General features: G+C 40.0%; 1 protein-coding gene across 2 annotated transcripts; it reads left to right on the top strand.

Moving 5' to 3' along the window:
- Positions 1-2,285: 2,285 nt before the first annotated feature.
- On the top strand, positions 2,286-4,626 carry LOC104420414 (UPF0481 protein At3g47200). 2 transcript variants are annotated; one of them, XM_039301662.1, is made up of 2 exons: positions 2,286-3,792; positions 3,866-4,626. In XM_039301662.1, the coding sequence occupies exons 1-2, from the start codon at positions 2,450-2,452 to the stop codon at positions 3,930-3,932; spliced, it is 1,410 nt and encodes a 469-aa protein (XP_039157596.1). In that variant the 5' UTR covers positions 2,286-2,449; the 3' UTR covers positions 3,933-4,626. The 2 variants fall into 2 exon arrangements, with proteins under 2 accessions (XP_039157596.1, XP_039157597.1); XM_039301663.1 differs by having other exon boundaries at positions 2,286-3,351; positions 3,496-3,935.
- The last annotated feature ends 13,896 nt before the right edge of the window (positions 4,627-18,522 follow it).

The raw sequence follows: 18,522 nt of genomic DNA, 5'->3' as shown, positions 1-18,522 counted from the left end.
CCTAGGACTGATTAATTGGAATTCTTTACAAAAAGAATACGTATTGATCTACACAAAGGATTTTTATTTTTTATTTTTTGATACCCAGGAACCTTGAAAGAAACCAACACCCAACCACTACACCGCCATCACGGGTGGTGATCTACACAAGGGATTTCTGGTCTTTGTTTATTTCAAGATTTCAATTCTGACAGTGGTCCCGTTATTAGGCTTTTGTGAACTACCATATGAATTAATTTAGAAAAAGACTTCCTAGTCTTTGTTTAAGGCTTTCGTGAACAATCATATGAATTAATCTAGAAAAAGACTTCCTATTCTTTGTTTACTCCAAAATTTCAAGTTCGGATAGTTGCTCCGTTGATTTAGGAAAAAACTTTGTGGTCTTTGTTTATTCTAAGATTTCAAGTTCATACAATTGTCCTGTTGATCTAGAAAAAAACATTATGGTCTTTATTTATTACAAGTTTTGACTGTTGATCCAGAAAATTGACTAATTTTTAAAAAATATAAATAATTGTTTTTCCTGAAAGTATTTTTGAAATCTCTCATTTTCCCCTAAACGCCTTAATCATTTGTAAAAAAGTCTTATCTAACAAGTTCTTTCCAATGGATTGAAAACATCTTTGCATTAGCACTTCAAAAGAGGGTGGTTACGTCAGAATTTGATTAGGGAGGAGTAAGAAATTATGTAGTGGCAAATTCGCAATAAGTTGGCTGATAGAAGTGCGAATTTACTCTATAAAGAGAGAAAAGACGGCCGATGGGTCAAAGAATCTACATCAGGGCTCCTCGTAGGACAACTCAAGCGACCTTTTTTTTAAAAAGATAAATTAAGATTTGATACAAATAATTGAATATAGTGAGTAAAAGTACAATAATTAAAAAAGGAGCACAAAAAAGTAAAAAGATAGATCAACCTTGGAGCCTTGAGCCTGATGAGTGAGTGCACGGTAGATCAACCTTGGATCCTTTGTGGATCCTTGAGCCTGATGAGTGCACAGTGCACGGTTGATCAACCTAGCATTCTTGAGCCGAATGAGTGCACCTTGGGAAAAGGGGCTCACAAAACGATAAGCGCCGGTCCCCCTCCCCCACCCACCATCCCTCTCCAAAAAAATAAAATAAAATACTATCCTTGAATTATTAATTTGCAGAAAAGGACTATATTGTCCTTCCTCGTTGCCATGATTTGCTAGATTACCAATTATAATCATAATCTACACCAAGACTAATTAATTATAAATACAGATAATGTCTATTTTGTAACACACCTTAAAAAAGTGATTAAAGGAAAGGGGTGGATAAAAACACGATTCTTTAAAACAATAACATATGCATTGATACATAATCGAGATATTCATCTTATATGATGTCATTGCATTCAAGTAACGTTAAATATGTCAAAATTGGCTGACAAAATTTATGGCAAACTCAGTAAATAGAGCATTTATTTATTAATTACAATCAACATGTTTCCCGTTCTTTATTGACCATATTTTTTTACGTGTTATTGTCATATGATATTAGTACTATGTGGAATAACTTCTCAACGAAAGAACGAATAAAGTATTTCATGCATGAGTAACATGAACACCTAAAGGAAATCTTTGCAAATTTAATTATTGATTTTTGCTTCTATTAAGCAGTTAATAAAGGTGCAATCCCTCACACATATCAAGTAGAAGCAATTTTAGGAAGAAAAAAAAAACAAAAGAACAAATCATTCGGTATGTGGGCTCTCTTAATTGATTTTATGCTCGCATCTCGTCAACGGAACGGGCATTATCTGTACTGTGCCAAGAAGTTCAGGTATTTTTTTTTTTACCACATCTTCAAGTGTCACCTACTCGAGGCCTGCCATTCAAAGTCTCCGAAGAAGGACAACACGTCTTTCCGGTTCCGAAGAAGGACCACACATCTTCGAGTGTCACATACGCCAGGACGACGGGGAGGCCTCATGGGCAAAGCTCTCTATTTACCGGATCCCATACTATCTCAAAACAAGAAGGCCTATGTCCCCCGTATCGTCTCCCTGGGACCGTACCACCACGGCAAGGACCACCTCCCCAATATGAACCAGCACAAGTGGCGTGATTGGACATATGAAAAGCCAGTCGAATAATTGTACCTTGTATGCGTAAGGTGGGGCAATGTTCTTTATCACGCTTTTACATCATCAAAATGATGACGTGACGTCATAAGGGCTAGAATATTATAAGCTCGTTTTGAATCGGTCATTTTGGAAAGATACTCCCCTTTGTTCCAATATCTTTTTTTTTTTTGAATAAGCTCCTTTGTTCCAATATCCTAGACATTAAAGTACCAATTCTACTTCTTCTTCTTTTTTTATTTTTTATGTTTAATTGGGGGGCTTGGAAAGCATCAATTCAAAGATCAAAACCCAAGGACGGCAGAGGCCAAGAAACATAGACCCAATTCTTCACAAGAAATGGCTGCTGTGGCATCTGGACTCCCGAAGGTACAGCAAGAACCGTCCGAGGCTCTCCGGATCGTGGTTGACAACAACGGGGCCGTTAACGTACCCAAAGATGAGCCGAGAGTGTCCTCGTCCGAGTGTGTAGTCTCTATGGAAAAGCAGCTCGAGCAACATCGCCAAGACGACAGGGAGGCCTCATGGGCAAAGCTCTCCATTTACCGGATCCCAGACTATCTCAAGGACGGCAACAAGAAGGCCTATGTCCCCCATATCGTCTCCCTGGGGCCGTACCACCACGGCAAGGACCACCTCCCCAATATGGACCAGCACAAGTGGCGTTGCCTCCGCCGCATCCTCGAGCGCTCCCATCACAAGATAGGCCTCTATATAGACTCCGTGAAGAAGGTTGAGCAGAGAGCTCGCTCCTGCTACGATGGAAAGATATCCATGAGCAGCGGTAGCTTCGTGCAAATGATGGTTTTGGATGGGTGCTTTGTGATCGAGCTATTACAGGGAGTCGCCGAGGGGTTCGAGAAACTAGGCTACCCAAGCAATGACCCCGTCTTCTCAAAGTGGGGATCAATGCTCAAGATCCAGATCCAGCGCGACATGATTTTGCTCGAGAATCAGATCCCGCTCTTCATACTCGCCCGGCTACTCGGTCTCCAGCTGGGCAACCCCGATCAGGAGGGGCGCGTGGGTAGGCTGGTGCTCAAGTTCTTCAACCCTATTGGCAGCGAACGGGTGGAGTTTGATGCATCACCCGGCCAGTGCGGGCTCCATTGCCTCGAAGTGCTCTGGCAGAGCTTCCTGCCCTCGGGCCTGACTCGAGCAAGGACCACGGAGTGGCAGCTATACCAGCACGAGCTCATTCCGTGTCTGACCGAGCTCATGGAAGCCGGGATCAAGTTCAGGTGCGTATTTACGAAAAAATTGGGGGACATCCGGTTCAATATCAAGTACGGGACTCTCGAGATCCCCTACATTAATATCCACCAAGGGACGAGGTCGGTCTTTCTCAACTTGATAGCCTTCGAGCAGTCTCACTTTGATTGCAGGGAGTACATCACCTCGTACGTAATGTTTATGCACAACTTGATCAACTCCTCTGAGGACGTTCGGTACCTTTGCAAGCACGGGATCATCGAACACTGCCTTGGGAGCGATGCCGAGGTCGCTGACCTCTTCAACCTGCTTTGCCAGGAGATGGCCCTCGACAGCAAAGACAGTAATCTCCATAATGTGTCTATCATGGTGAACGATTACCGCAAATGGAAACACTTTTCTTTACGTACATCCTGGAGAGCCAGTATGGCGCAAAAATGGAATGCCTGGAGAGCCATTCTCGAGAACAAGTACTTCGACAATCCCTGGTCAATCATTTCCTTCATGGCTGCTGTCATTTTGCTTATGCTTACTTTCCTACAGGCCCTCTATGCAGTCTATGGCTACTACAAGCCGCGTTCTTGATTTCTTATATGGTGAAAATATTTGATGAGCGCTTTAGGAGTGATAAAATTTCGGTGGAAAGAATATGTGATGGTGGTCAAACTCAGACCGCATGAACTACGACTTCCAAGTTCAATATGGCAATACTCATGAATCTTTTAGGCTTTTTTTAACTTCTATTAATTATTTATGCTAGGTAGCAAATCTAAATTTTCCCGATGATATTGAGAGAGATTTTAAGCGTTCTTTTTTATGTGAAAATAAGGCTATGAAAAAAAAAAGACGACTTATCAAAAAAGAAAAAGAAATGTTTGCCTATATACTAGGCCAAAAAGGACCTCTAAACCTCGCCTTTTTTTTGGCTAAAAAAAAAAGAAAAAACCTTCCCTTTTTTGGTGGTCACCTATGCGAATTATGAGAAGGTTCCATTTGGAGACGAAGTTCAAACAATTGGGAAAAGGTAATGGGCTTAGGATTTTGGAGGACTTCCTCCTCTCCCTCACCAATTACTTCCTCGATCTGATTCCTTGGATAGGTTGAATCATGATTATTAATTTTATGAATTCCATGTGGGTTCCACATGTGAATCTCACAAGATTAACGATAGTGATTTAAAAGAAACATATTTCTATATAGTCAAGTAAAATTAATTATAACGTGCCTTGGATTCTACATGCGCTTCACCACTATACCTTAAACCCGTTAGCTACTCTTATTGATTCTCCAAGACTTGTTTCTAATTTGGCCTTTATAAAAGTATTATAATTAATGAGAGTTCGAATCTTACCTACCTAATATGGATTTAGCTCACATTAGTGCAATAATGGTGGAATTGGGTTTATCCGAGAATAAAATGTATCGCCTTAACTAATAATTTCCCTCAAAGATGAGATTGATGATCAACTAGTGTGCCTCAGGAGATTCAAACCTTTGACCCAAAATTAAGAAAGAAAAACAATAATTACACCAATCTCAACATTTCTTTTCTTTTCTTTTTTTCCTTTTTATAAAGAGTCTCAACCTTCCCTTTTTGTGGTAAATAATAATTTAATAGATCAAAGATGTTGCGAAAATAGCAAGTTTTGCATTTGAAAATCAAAATTGAGTCCTCTCATGACCCTATGCTCAACTAATATTTTATAAACCCATCATTTTTATTTACATAATTGAACGTATGACAGCCAATACTTATAGCTTGTATGGGTAAGGCGGGGCATGTTAATCGTTACACTTTTAGCTTTCTTTCTTGGCTTGCTCTGGTTTGTTTCGTTCAATTTTTTATTCGTCTCTATATTGTTTGGCGTTGCTCATCATCATATCTGCTACTGCTGTGATTTTGCAAGCTTTCCAATTCCAAAGAACATTAGATTTGGTTCATTTGAGTTAGTTTGTGTCTAGCAGAGTAGCATGCTGATTTGTTGGCGTTTTGCAGACAACAAGGTGATATTCTCATGTCAAGTAGAGGTAGTGATGGAGTAAATGGTAATTAATCTTCTCTAACTTTCTTGACATAGTGAAATATTAGTATCTTCATCGACTGATATCCAACTATAGTCATCTGCTGTTGGATTCCCAACACATGCGAATTGGTAAAGAAACAATCACAATCAGCAAGATTTCAGATCATGTTCCACATATTAAAGCCGTGAAAATGCAATCATCCAATGATAAATTGATATGAATTCCAAGCTATTCAGCATAGACATGAAACTGAAACAAGCTAGAAATGCGAGCAAAGAGCAATAAATTAATGTGTTATCATGGATAAACCAACGTCTTCCTCCCATGACACCGAAACACATCGACGTTGTGCTTAGTAGTGAGATAGCTAGTATAAACACCTAGAGGGGGGGTGAATAGGTGCACACACAATTTATCAAGATACGGAAGTTATTCTTCGCAAATGATAGATAGGAAATTCTCTCTTGATTAATAAAATGAAATACGATCGAGGTAGAGAGAGTGAGGAAGAGAAAATTGAACACAGGATTTATAGTGGTTCGGCTTATTCCAAGTCTACGTCCACTCTTCCGCCGATTGACAGCCCACCGCTGGATTTCACTATGATCAAGAGAAGTTACGGACAGCTTTGCCTTGATTCCACGGTGTAGATGTTCTACCACACCTCCTCAAGGTTTCTCACAAATATAGACTCTCTTTTGTATACAAGTATTCGCTCAAAGGAATTGTCTAAACAAAAAGGAGCTTCAGACTTTGGAATTCTTCTATCGCGCACTCCTCGAACAACTAAGAACGACTTCCTTATATACTCCTTTATGCCATCATACCCGTTGGCACTTACCAAAGGAATTCCTCCAATCTACCCGTTGGACGGAATCAATTAGGAAGATTGTTCGAGCTATTAAAGGAACGTGTTGATAGCCAATCAATCGTTCGCCCATACAATCGGGATCTCGGTTTCCATTACGTCTTTTACAGCCACGAGATCTTCTCTAGATGATAAGGTTAAATCCTTAACGAAACATCCAGGTTACGGATAACCTTTCTTCAACGGATTAGAGGTTGTCAATGAGGATGGACTTTGAGTCTTGAGTCACGGCTGTCCAGGAAGTCTTTAGACTTTAAATAAATGCACCGAGTCCGCAAACCTTCGAGGGCGATAGAAACGTTTTGTCAACTTCAAAACTCTTCAAGAAGATTTCTCCAACAAGTAGATGACAGCCACCAAGCATTCCAATGACCACGATCCAAATTTCACTCTTTAAAATGGCGTTTGAACAAGCCATAGTGACCAAGGATTGAGCATAAGTGAATCTAAGATCACTAATGTGACATCCCGATTTTCCAATTCCATTTTCAATAAATTGAGACGGGCATTTCGTTGGCACGTATATAGTTCTTTTCCTTGAGTCGGCCACTCATGTGAAAACTAGTTTATCGGGTGAAGCTGTTAAGAGTTTCTAATGCATCAGACTCGAGAATTTGACTAGGAAGCGATCTTTCGACCGAGCTAATTTGCAAGGGTCATTACGGCACAATTAAAAATCGATTAGGGATCGGAGATAGGTCGACTCGACAGAGGCGTGTGATCGAGCGTGGGTGATTCCATCAGATCGCATAATTCTTACCGATCGACACTGGACCGACTCTTCTATCGATTGGGTACCCTGTGTTCGTATTTGAAACCTTGAGATTACCCCGACAACCGAAAGTCGCCAATGTTTCAAAGATGTACATTGTGGCTTGAGATGATCAACCACAGGTCAAATGCGTGAAAATTTCTAAAAGCTACCCGTAGGTAGGTTGGGCCACGCTAGTATCGTGCCAAAGTGAAATTAACCGCGGAATTGAGATCAATTCGAAATTGGAAGTCTGGGTGTGTTACAAATCATTTTAGGATTATTGACTTATCTTTGGAAGATTTTTCATGCAATCAGAGTTCTTTGGCAAATTAAATCCGAAAATGGCTATTTTGGCTCGAGAAATTAGTGGGCCCGCATTTGGTCTTGCTTTTAGGACTTAAGTTGGTTTTATGGACAAGTGAAGATGTGAATTGAAGGGTGGTGACATTGGATTAATTTTATGGACTTCAATTGGACTCAATTGGGAGATGATTGAATGGAATTAAAGAAATTGATGTACAAAGTTTCATGCCTCGGCGGAAAAATAAAATGCACCCGTTGAAGATTGTTGTGGGGAGAGATTTGAAGTTAGTGGAACATGACATCACTTGATGATGTCATGGTGGGCCAATTTGTTAGATTAAAGAAAGGCAAAAAGAAAAGAAAAAGGCCCCCTTCTTCTCTCTCCTCCCTCTCTTCTTCCTCTCTCCCGTGCGATTCCTCCATGGGCATTTTCTTCTTCTTCTTCTTCGGACATCACCAGAGCAGCAGCAACCATCGCAGCCACAGCCGGAGCGAGATCCGTCGCCGCTCGTCGCTGTCGTCGGAGTTGTCGCCATCCACGCCCACTCGCCCGCGCAACCGGCCAGCTCGCCGCTCCTCCCCAGCAGATCTGAGATCTCGTGCAGCAGTTGACCAGGACCAGCCGAGCTCGACGCCGCACGCCAGTCGCCGGAGCTCGCCGCCGCCCGTGTCGTCCCGCACCCGCGCGCCCGTGCGTCGCCCCGCACGCGCCTCGCCTGGACCGCCGCCTCCGTCTGCCCCTGCTCGCGCGTTCTAGGAGCTGCCGGAGCTCCCTCTGCCACCGTACACCCCCGCCTCAGCCCGCCGGAGCCCGCACGAGTTGCCGCCCCTCTCCTCCGCCGTTCCTCCGCCCGAACCGGCGCCGGATTTGCTCCTTCTCCGCCCCGATCAGCAACCCAGAAAATGGGTATGGCAGCCCATGTTTGGCCCGTTTTGACCGCCTTCCCGAGCCCGGATGCTCGGCCCGCTTTGAGGAAAGTTGTTCTCCTCGGCGTCCCCGTCGATTTGGTCCGCTCGGCTCGCTAATCCGGTGAGTTTAACTCACTAAACCTCGCTTAGAGGGTTAATGATGCTTTAGGTGTGCTTAGTTTATGTTAAGTGTTATTAGGTAGTTAGTTTAATTTATTTAAGTGTAGATTATATTAAGGTGTTTGATTAACTTAAATTGTGTTTAATTTAAGGTTAAGTGAGTGTTTATATTAGTATAAATCTTGAAGTGACATAAAGGAATTTACTGTTGATTTATTTAAATATCTCGAAATTATTGAATAATTAAATAATATTTTAATATTCGAAATTATTAAAATATTATTATTTAATTATTTTCGGAATAAATTTAATTATTTATTAAATTCCGAAAATTTTGTCGGGACCCTAAATTCTCAGAATTTCGTCGTCGCTTTGTGTAGTCAGATTTTGAAATTGATGATTGGATATTATAAATTGAATGTGGATTGTGAAAAATATGAATATTATCATTTAATTAATTTTCGGAATAAATTTAATTATTTAATAAATTCTGAAAATTATTTGGGAACCTTATTTCCTTAGAATTTCGTGTTGATCGCTCTTTGTGTATTCGGATTATGAATTTGATGATTAGATATTTCAAATTGAGTGATGATTTGTGCAATTAATTATCGAATTGTTTGTCTTGGTTGAAAGACTCGGGTCGAGTAGTGGCTAGGCCGATTTGGATCCTTATTCTACTAGAAATGCTTTGTTAGGAGAGTGACGTGGCTCGGGTCGCGGTAGTGGCTAGGCCGATTGGATCCTTATTCTACTAGAAATGCGTCGGGAGAGTGACGTGGCTCGGGTCGCGGATAGTGGCTAGGCCGATTTGGACCTTTGCTCTTATAGAAATGCCGTCGGGAGAGTGACGTGGCTCGGGTCGCGGTAGTGGCTAGGCCGATTTGGACCTTTGTTCTTATAGAAATGCCGTCGGGAGAGTGACGTGGCTCGGGTGATAGTGGCTAGGCCGATTGGACCCATACTCCTTCGGGAATGCCGTCGACGTAATGACGAAGCCGCGCTCCATGGGGGGGAGGCGATGCCTGGCATTAGTGTCAGTAGGTAGCCGAACTGCGAGTAGGCTATGCCCTTGTGTGGCAGTGAATAATAATTGAAATGTGTGCTGAGTGCGACTGTGATTTATATGAAAGTGATGACGTTCCAATTGTTTGAATTATTATTACTACCTAAGATTGTGTAATACGAATTGTGCTAAACTACAGGAAGGAATTGAAGCGAGGTAAGTTCTCTGTGTGACGTGGCTAGGCCACCCTTGGGCGTATTTTCTTTCTAATAGGGGTTTAGGGGGTTGAACTTGCTGAGACATCGTCTCATCCCGGTTGTGGGATTAAAATTTTAGGTCCCCGGTGGACGGAGTGGCCAGATAGCTCTAGTTGGCCTTGAGGAGTTGCAGAGGTGAAGTCATAAGATTGGAGAACGTGTCCGACTTGTAGGTCGTAGGACAATTCATTTTTTAAGAGCCGGTCTTTTGTAGACTTTTGGCCGTAGACCTCTGTTTGTAATTCTGTTGAATTAAGGAAGGGTTATGTTGTGGTTTTGCTTTCTGCTTTTCTATCCCGTATTTTATTGTTAGGGGATTTGTTTCGCTTCCGCATGCGTAATAAAATGAATGGGTCGGCGACGTATCCTGGGATGTCGCATATTTGATCGACCGTAGTGGGATGTGCGCACGCTCGGGATTCGGGGCGTGACAACTAAAGCATATTTCATTCATACAAAACATCAAACATTTAGTGCGCGCAGACATCAGCAACTTCATAATGAACATTCGGCTTCAATTAATACAACAAATCAAGTGAATTTTATCCGCCGAAATATATGCTAGTTGGACAAACCAATAAACATTTCGTAAGCATAGTCAATAAGATAGTCGCAGTATGTAGAGGAAACATTCAACACACATACGCATATGTCAATCATGAATTCAACTTAGAGAAAGTGACAAGCGGAGCTTGTCGGAGGAACTAAGCAGGTAGAAGCTACCGAGAGAAAGAAGTTGCTAGACGAGGAGGGACGCGAGAGGAGAAATCAAAGGAGCGCCTCGGGAGATAGAACAACACACAATTAGACGATTGGAACCATAGCCAGACAACATAGAATCACAATGGAAGTCGGAAACCGAACCGTTGCATTAGAGACGATAATGGACTGAGAAAGGGAAAGAATAGGAAATAACTATTAAAAATATATATAAAAATAAACGGGAAAAAGAAGAAGAAGAAGACAAAAATAGTTTGGAAAATACAGGTGTTGGCTCGTAAAGTCTAATAACTAGTTGGCCAAGATCTCCAGAGCCAGTTGCTAACGCAGGTTCAACACACGACGAATCGTTTGCCTTGGTCATTTTGGCCATTTCAAGGCAGGGCGTTTTGGTCATTTCACGAGAGAAATATAAAAGCCACCCTTTGCCAGTCTTCCATTTCCGATCACGGAAGACGCACGAAGCTCCAACTTGGATCCCCTGGATTTCCACTCCCGCCTGACGTACATTTCCCGTCGATTCGAGTGTTCAGATGTCTCCGCCTACTCGCCGTCATTTGCTCCGCGGACGACCTTACCTCGAACTGAATCACCTCCGGTTCTCGTGGGGAGAGCAACATCGAGAGTTGCGCGAGCAGGCCGGTGGATTCATTTGGTGCGAATGCTTCTTCGACATCGGAGACAGAAGCTCGAGGCCTATGACTAAGCGTTCCGTCGTCCGTTGGCGTCGAATTGCGAAGAGGCTTACGTCGCTGAGTTCAACAATCAACTTCGGCTCCATTTCAATCGCTGTGGTATACACTGCATGATAAACGGGGAGAGAGAAGGATAGAGAAATCTTCATCGACGGCCAGTCCCTTGGGACGTTCCAGCGATGATGGAATTCGTCAATCGAGTCGTTCCTTTCCCGATTAAACTCATGTATCAAATTTCGAATTGATTATTAATAGCCGCAAACGAGGTTCACTATTTCTTCGGTCCACAAGGTTATCGGTGCTAATTGGTTCGAGAGTAGAGGTTTGGGTTCAATCATCAATGTGGTGGTGTCAGAGAATGGGAGGTGCCATGTGTTAGACGATGCGCATAAGTTGTTCGGTAAAATTATCCAAGATAAGGATCAGTAATGTTGCCTTGCAAAATTCAATTATGGTCAGCCAGGAACTGCAGGAATCCGCTTATCTCGGTTGGCGGATTCGGATTCCAACAAATAAGCTAAGTCAAACATCTCCTTTTACATATGATCATGTGCGACTTCGCTTCACGTTCAATTTTCGTACGCATATTCTCATCTGTTAATGTTTATTGTTCAGAGTACCTCGTTGCTCCCACCATTTACTTCACTGCCACAGAGACCATTCTTGTTTCAATCAGTGGCCTGGGGTTATTTGTTAAGTTGAGTGAGATAGAGTTGCTCTTCTTCGTTATTGAATGCTGCGACCTGTTATCAATTACCTCGAGTTAGATGTGATCGATTTTCAATAAGATTAAGATCACATACTAATGACCACCAAAGCTCCCTCATATTCTAGGTTCTTGCTTCTCATCTAAACGAAGTTTATAAGTAGTCCACGTATGTCTAAAAGACCGTGACATTCTGGTTGAGTATCCTCAAGCGTGCCTTTAAGTCTGTGTAAGATATCTTGACAAAGTTTATTTTTGAGGAGCAAGGCCCATGTAAGTGGGGCTCAATTCTTGATTGACTTCTTTTTAGTGGGTATCATAGGATTTCACCTAGAGGCCTGGAACAATGGTACATGCCTATGTTATCATTTCCATTGCCGACTGAGCATGCTAAATTAAGGGCTATACCTGCAGCGTGTGTTCACCATATGTTGATTTCTTAGTTATAAGTGCTGTAGATATGTGTTCAGTATATGTTGATTTCTTGGCTATGAGTGCTGCTTCTAGATGTTAAATCGACTGCACTTGGTTTGAATATGCTGGCTTCAAGGCTAGACATGCTATTATATGTTCCAAAATATGCCGAATTCAAAGCAATAGATGCCGTATTTACTTAGAATTTGCGGATTACATGATTAGAGATATGCTGTCCATGCTTAAAACTTGCTGAATTCTCAATCATAAGTGTTGGTCATGCCTTGAATGGGCTGTAGTCATGATTATATGAGCTGTCCATGATTTGAATTTGTTTGATATATTTTCATGTCGGTGGTTCGCAACCATTTCTATACAAAAAATGAAGGTTTGGTTTCATTTAGATATTATCTTGGCTACACAAATAAATGTGTGATTGTTGGAAAGGTTTATGTGGGATTTGTGATGAAATTTTTGTTGAACCATTGCACCTTGATGTCTTGAATACTCTGAATATCTCCTGAATGCTGGATGTTCTTTATTGCATGTGAGATGGAAGTAATTTGGTTTCATTCAATATTATTTCATTTGCCTATGATGTTACATCAACAAACCATTGATCTCTCACCTTTTTGACATGTTTAGGCATAATGCTCACAGGTAAAATGTATGCATTTGCATTGGGTAGTTTGCTGAATATTCTGAATTAGATGCCATTTAGTTGGGTCTTGAGATTGTTTGAGGGCTTATTTGGTTTTAAAGATAGCATATAAATGTGCTATTCATTTCTCATCATTTCCAGCAATTCCGCTGTTAATTTTTCACAGAGAAATGTCAATGTGGCCTGTGAATGTTGGTTGTTTCCTCAAAGTATAAATTTGGCTTAGTTTGAAGGTTGCTTTGCTCATTCATGATTATGGGGCTAATGTGTCATTGATTTCTTAGTCATTGCATGAATGTTTTGATGTCATTTTCTTTATCTAATTCGCAGACTGAACTTGTAAAATGTTGCTGAACACTCCTTAGAGGCTTTGGGTTGACTCAGGGGTGGTTGAGTAATCCTTAGGCTTGCTGAACTTGTTTAAAGTAGTACTCATTTCGTCGCATTTTGGTATGATATAGTTTAACATGGTTTTCTCTGAATAGAGATTCCTTTGGATAGGATTGCGTGCGGTAGATAGGTCTCACTATCAAACTAGACTTAGACTTTGATTTTAGCTCATGAGAGTTCTAAGCTACTTTCGCTTTTGGGAAGGAAGTTGACTGCATACATTCAAAGTACATTTATGAACTCATCTAATCACTAACTTCATTTTAATATTGAAAAATTGGCACATTACTATCTATGGCCATTATAACGAATCAATTCTACAACACTATATACACTCGCCATTTGAACATATCAAATGCCAAATTCAACCCAAAGAAAAAAAAAAACTCAAAAACAATGGAGTCCTCCATCAAAAAATCACAGACAACCGTGGTTGATCCATGAAACTAGACTACTTCAAATCCATTTACTTCCTAATTTCATTGAAACTCTAACAGGTCAATTTTAGAAAATATGAAATTGCCTATACCAAAATTTTAAGGAATGTACAACGAATGTGAATTTAATTAGATATGTTCAGCAAAATTACTTAAGAGGTATTTCTTGAACTTCTTCACAACAATCATTCATGTGGAGGCGGACTTTTATTGCCTTAAACCATCGTAAGGCAAAAGCAAAGGTTCCATCAACTCCAAAGGGCTAAAGCTGGATGGTAGCATCTTTTTGAGTCCATTCGGCTTGTGAGGATGTGTGACTGCATTCGACTGCTCGGTTAACGCATAAGAAAAAGTTTTGCTTCTGTAGCTCAACTCGTTAAGTTGAGAAAAAGTTTTGCTACTGTAGCTCAACTCCTTGAGTTGCAACCCGTGATGTATTTTGCGACATGGGTCGATGAGAGAAATATTAATGCCTTCCTTGCTATCTAGAATTCCGATCTCTTGGTTCCTCAAAAAAATTTGGAGTGCCTACTTGGATATGGAGAGCTTACTTTGGCAGGGGCTTATGTCCGTGGCAATAAATGTCTTCTCGATCACGAGCGTCAATGAGACGGGAGGAAAAATAGACCGTCGCCGCTGGAATACTTTGATTCCCCATTATCGCCAAGAGATGGAGGGATGAAAAAGACGAAGAGCTGACGATCGTGGGTTTTCACAGAGAGAGAGAGAGAGAGAGAGAGAGAGAGAGAGAGCGCGACAGAGAGGGGGGGCGAGACAAAGGGGGAAGAGCAAAGACGTGTGGGGATTTCAACGGACAATAGGCAGTACTTGAAGAATATGAGAATTTCTGAGCGGAGGAGTCTTCGGATCATCTGTGAGATACGAGAGTTCCAAATTAGGAAATGTTAGGGCAAGTAGCGCTGCTGTTGTATTGTGATGTCTAAGTTCAAGGAGGTTACGAGCAATTATGCTATGAATACAATTTAGTTTATCAATCACTTTATAACTTAACAGTTTACTTTGCAATTTAGCTAGAAAATCATTTTTCTTTAATTCTCTTACAAGACGAATTTCATTAGTAGATATGTACTTAACAAATTCAATATATCCACGATTACCTTGGGTGTGTACTGGGATGTTAACAAAACTCTATAGTCTTGAAAGAAAAATGGTATAAGAGGTTCTGAGCTTTATAAAAGAAAAGCATTTAAAGACATTCTGAATGTCTATAGTTTGGTGCATATGGAAAGCAAGGGATGTGTGTTTACCTAGAAGAATAATCGTGAAATAGAGGAGTTTATGAAAAAAGGGACTAGATAGAGCTGTGTGTGACATTGGATAGAGAATATAGTCTGCTGAAGCTTAAGCGATTACTTAACGGGCGCGATGGGCTCGGAACATAGCCCAATTAGTTGGCATATGGAACCGTGAATCTTCTGCATGACTAAAATGAGAAGGAAAGTCAGTGGGTGAATATTCAACATCAAAGGCCCCACCTAGGACGACTCAAGGGACAGGGTGCTCCGTGGGACATGGCTCACTCCAATATTAATTTAAAGAAAAGGACTATATTGTCGTTCGCTACTCGTAAACTAATTTATTATAAAAGTAAATCATGTCCATATTTATAACCAACTGTCATCCGATATTATTTTCAAGAAAAGGACTGTATCGTCGTCCGCCAGTGCCATGTCTCCTTCAAGATTAATTTCAAGGAAAGGACTATATCGCTCTTGAAATTAATATTGAAGGACAGTTGGGGGCTCCCATCTTTTGGGGAGCGAGCTGTATCCCCCAGGGCACCTAGTCCCTCGAGTCGTCCTTGGTGGGGCCTTCGACGTTGAATTTACAAACATTGACTTTCCTTCTCCTTTTAGTCATGCAGAAGATTTGCGGTTCCATCTGCCAACTAATACAAATTAGCCAAATTTGCCACTACACAATCTGAAATTTTCGTTTCTGTTGAACAGCTTTTTTACGTGTTATTGTCCAGTGATATGGATACTATGTAATATACCTCTCAGCAAAGCAAGGAAGAAAGTATTTCAAGCATGAATCATAAGAGCATCTTAAAAAAAACCTTTTATAATTAAATCCTTATTTGTGTTTCGATTAAGCATTCAATAAAGACGTAATTCCCCATAGATCAAGTACAAACAATCTGATATTTGAGCCATCTCAATCGACTTTAGGCTGGCATCTTATGTGATGGATAAATTAATTAATGTTATTTCATGGAATCATCTTTCCTTGCCCGAAATGCACATTCTCGGCGTAAAGAGAAGGAAATTTAGAAACATAGAAAGTTCAATTGATGAATGGATGGACGCGTGTGGGCAAACATCGTCCAAAAGGGAGGAAAAGTATCAGAAAAATCATAAGCCTATTACATTAGTGTCACTTTGATCAAAAACCTTTTATTTGTGTTAATTTAGTCATAAACATTTTGATTTAGTGCTAATTCAGTCATTTTGACTAATTTAGGCCATTTGTTTTTAATGCAGATCTTAGGCCAGCCTACGTGGCATAGCTAGTGCTGACGTAGATAATTTTAATAATATTTTTTAATTTTTTATTTCTTTATTTCTTTCTTTTTCCTTTCCTCTTCCTCTAGACTATCGTTGAGGTCTGACAACTGGCTTGGTGAGGTCCCTTACCAGCCCTCACCTCTGGCTAGTCTTAGACCTCAGCAATTAGTTGGAGGAAGAGGAAGGGGGAAAAAAGAAAGAAATAATAAAAAAAAAACAAAAGAAAAGAATAAAAAATTATTCGAATAATTATTAAAATTTGTCCTCGTTAGCATTAGCCATGCCACGTAAACCGGTCAACACCCACATCAGCAATATTCGGCCAAAATTGTCAAAAAGGATTTAATTGACATTAAGTTAAAAGGTTTATGACTATATTGACGCTAATAAAAAGTTTATAACTAAATTGACATCAACACAACATGTTTAAGACTTTTCTGACATTTTTTTCCTCCAAAAGTGTGTTTGCGATAACTTTATATAAAGTGGCCACACACGCTTGTACATTACATTACAATTTAAAGCAAAGTCCAACTCATTCGTCTTCTCTTCATTCTTTGTTGCGAACTCGAATTGGTTCAAACCATCGAAGGTGAAGCAATTAATAAATTGGTTAAGCAAAAGCTCCTCCAAGAAGTATAGTCGTTAATATTCTCTCTATTCTGGAGCAAAGAGAGATATACAAGTACAGGAGGGCAAATATTGCATGCATGCAATCACATATATCTTTTGTGCAATTGCACTCGTTCTGTATATTTACAAGATACCCCATACCCCACTGCGATGTGTACAAACAACATATTTGGTGAAAGAGAGAATTTGAAGAAAATAAAATAACTCGATAGCTTCTGCGAGAGAGGTTAGATGGGCATAGGGGAATGTAATTCTTGTGCTATCCTCTAATGCTGTTCTTAAGGGGAGTGAGGCATTATCACCAATTCTTGCATGCATAAATTCTACTATTTTTCACTATCTATTTCTCCCATTTATAATCGAACTATTTTGGCCAATGAAAATTTAATTAAATGGCTAAGCGGGGCAAAATAATAACCCGACCGTTCTCTGTGATGTAAACAGGCAGACCATATTTCGTCCAATAAAGAAAAGTGAAAAAAAGAAAAGAAAAAAGAACAGGTGGACTATATGTACATGTGTTTCACGTTGAGTAAGAGCTGTCCGATTTCTTTTGGGCAGATGAAAAGCCAGGTCAATAATTGTACCTTGTATCCGTAAGGTGGGGGCATGTAGTTATAACTGTTATTATTACCAACTTTTATCATCAATTTGATGATGAAATCGACGTTACATCATACGGCCTAGAACATTATAAAGCACGTTTTGCCTGTGGGTCTTTATGAAGTTTTGATTCTCCATTTTTTTTTTTTTTTAATGTGGGTTTTGGCTTAAGGAGAATCGTGTACTCTCACATTAACGAAGGGAAGTAACTCTAGGCAGGGTCGAAGGCAAGTATAAATTTTCCTTCCAGGTTTGCAACCTTTCGTCCTCTCCACTGTCCGTTTCTTTTTCTTTTTCTTTTGATTTATCATTTTAAGAATTCTTTATAAAAGAATCCAAAGCAAATAGTATATACCATGCACATATTTGCATTTTAACAAATAAAGATCTATTAAACAATATTTGCATTCCATGAAAACCTTAAACCTAAGGTCCTTTTAATTTGGAGAAAATAAGCAAAAGATTCATGAATTTTGATCCAATATGCAATGTAGTTTCTAAACTTTTAATTTGTTCAATATAATCCCTAAACTTTAGCCCATTATGCAATGTGATTCCTAGAATTTTAGTTTGTTCAATGTGATTCTTAAACTTTTAGTACATTGTCAATTTAGTCTCTAAATTATATGAAATGTTCAATATTGTCCCTAAACTTAAATTAATGGAATGATGATATTGAACATTTTTATATAGTTCAAGGATTAAATCGAACAAGTATCAAAAGTTCAAGGATCTTAAGCAAATTGAAAGTTAATGGACAACATTGTACATGGGAGTAAAGATTAGGAATCATATTGTACATTGAATCAAAATTCAAATATCATTTATGTCATTACCCCTTTAATTTACATAGGCTCTCCCAAACACACCCTGCTTGGGACTGGGCTCACTCACTTGATAGCTTCTCGTGCTCTCCTTTAACACTGTTCTTAAGGGAGTCGCATGCAAAATGCTGCTATATTTGAATAATTAAATTATTCCGGCCTCTGAAAATCTAATTAAAAGCCTAAGTGGGGCAAAATAAAAACCCATTCATTTTCTGTGATGGAAACGGAGGAATTATATGTACATGCATTTAGCGTGGAGAATGAGGTGTCCGATTAAAAGCCAGTCCAACAATTGTATCTTGTAGTATGGTATGGTGAGCCGCGTTGTTTATCGCCCTCTTACA

This window comes from Eucalyptus grandis, chromosome 9 (assembly GCF_016545825.1).
Source record: "Eucalyptus grandis isolate ANBG69807.140 chromosome 9, ASM1654582v1, whole genome shotgun sequence".
Taxonomy (NCBI): domain Eukaryota; kingdom Viridiplantae; phylum Streptophyta; class Magnoliopsida; order Myrtales; family Myrtaceae; genus Eucalyptus; species Eucalyptus grandis.
Note: the sequence above shows the minus strand (reverse complement) of the source record. Positions and strands in the feature narration are given on the sequence as shown.

What these genes read in the sequence shown, in the direction of transcription:
- LOC104420414 (XM_039301662.1), top strand. Translation starts at nt 2,450, where the DNA reads ATGGCTGCTGTGGCATCTGGACTCCCGAAGGTACAGCAAGAACCGTCC. An exon ending in AGAGCCATTCTCGAGAACAA is followed by an intron (nt 3,793 to 3,865) that starts GTACTTCGACAA and finishes ACTTTCCTACAG; the next exon opens with GCCCTCTATGCAGTCTATGG.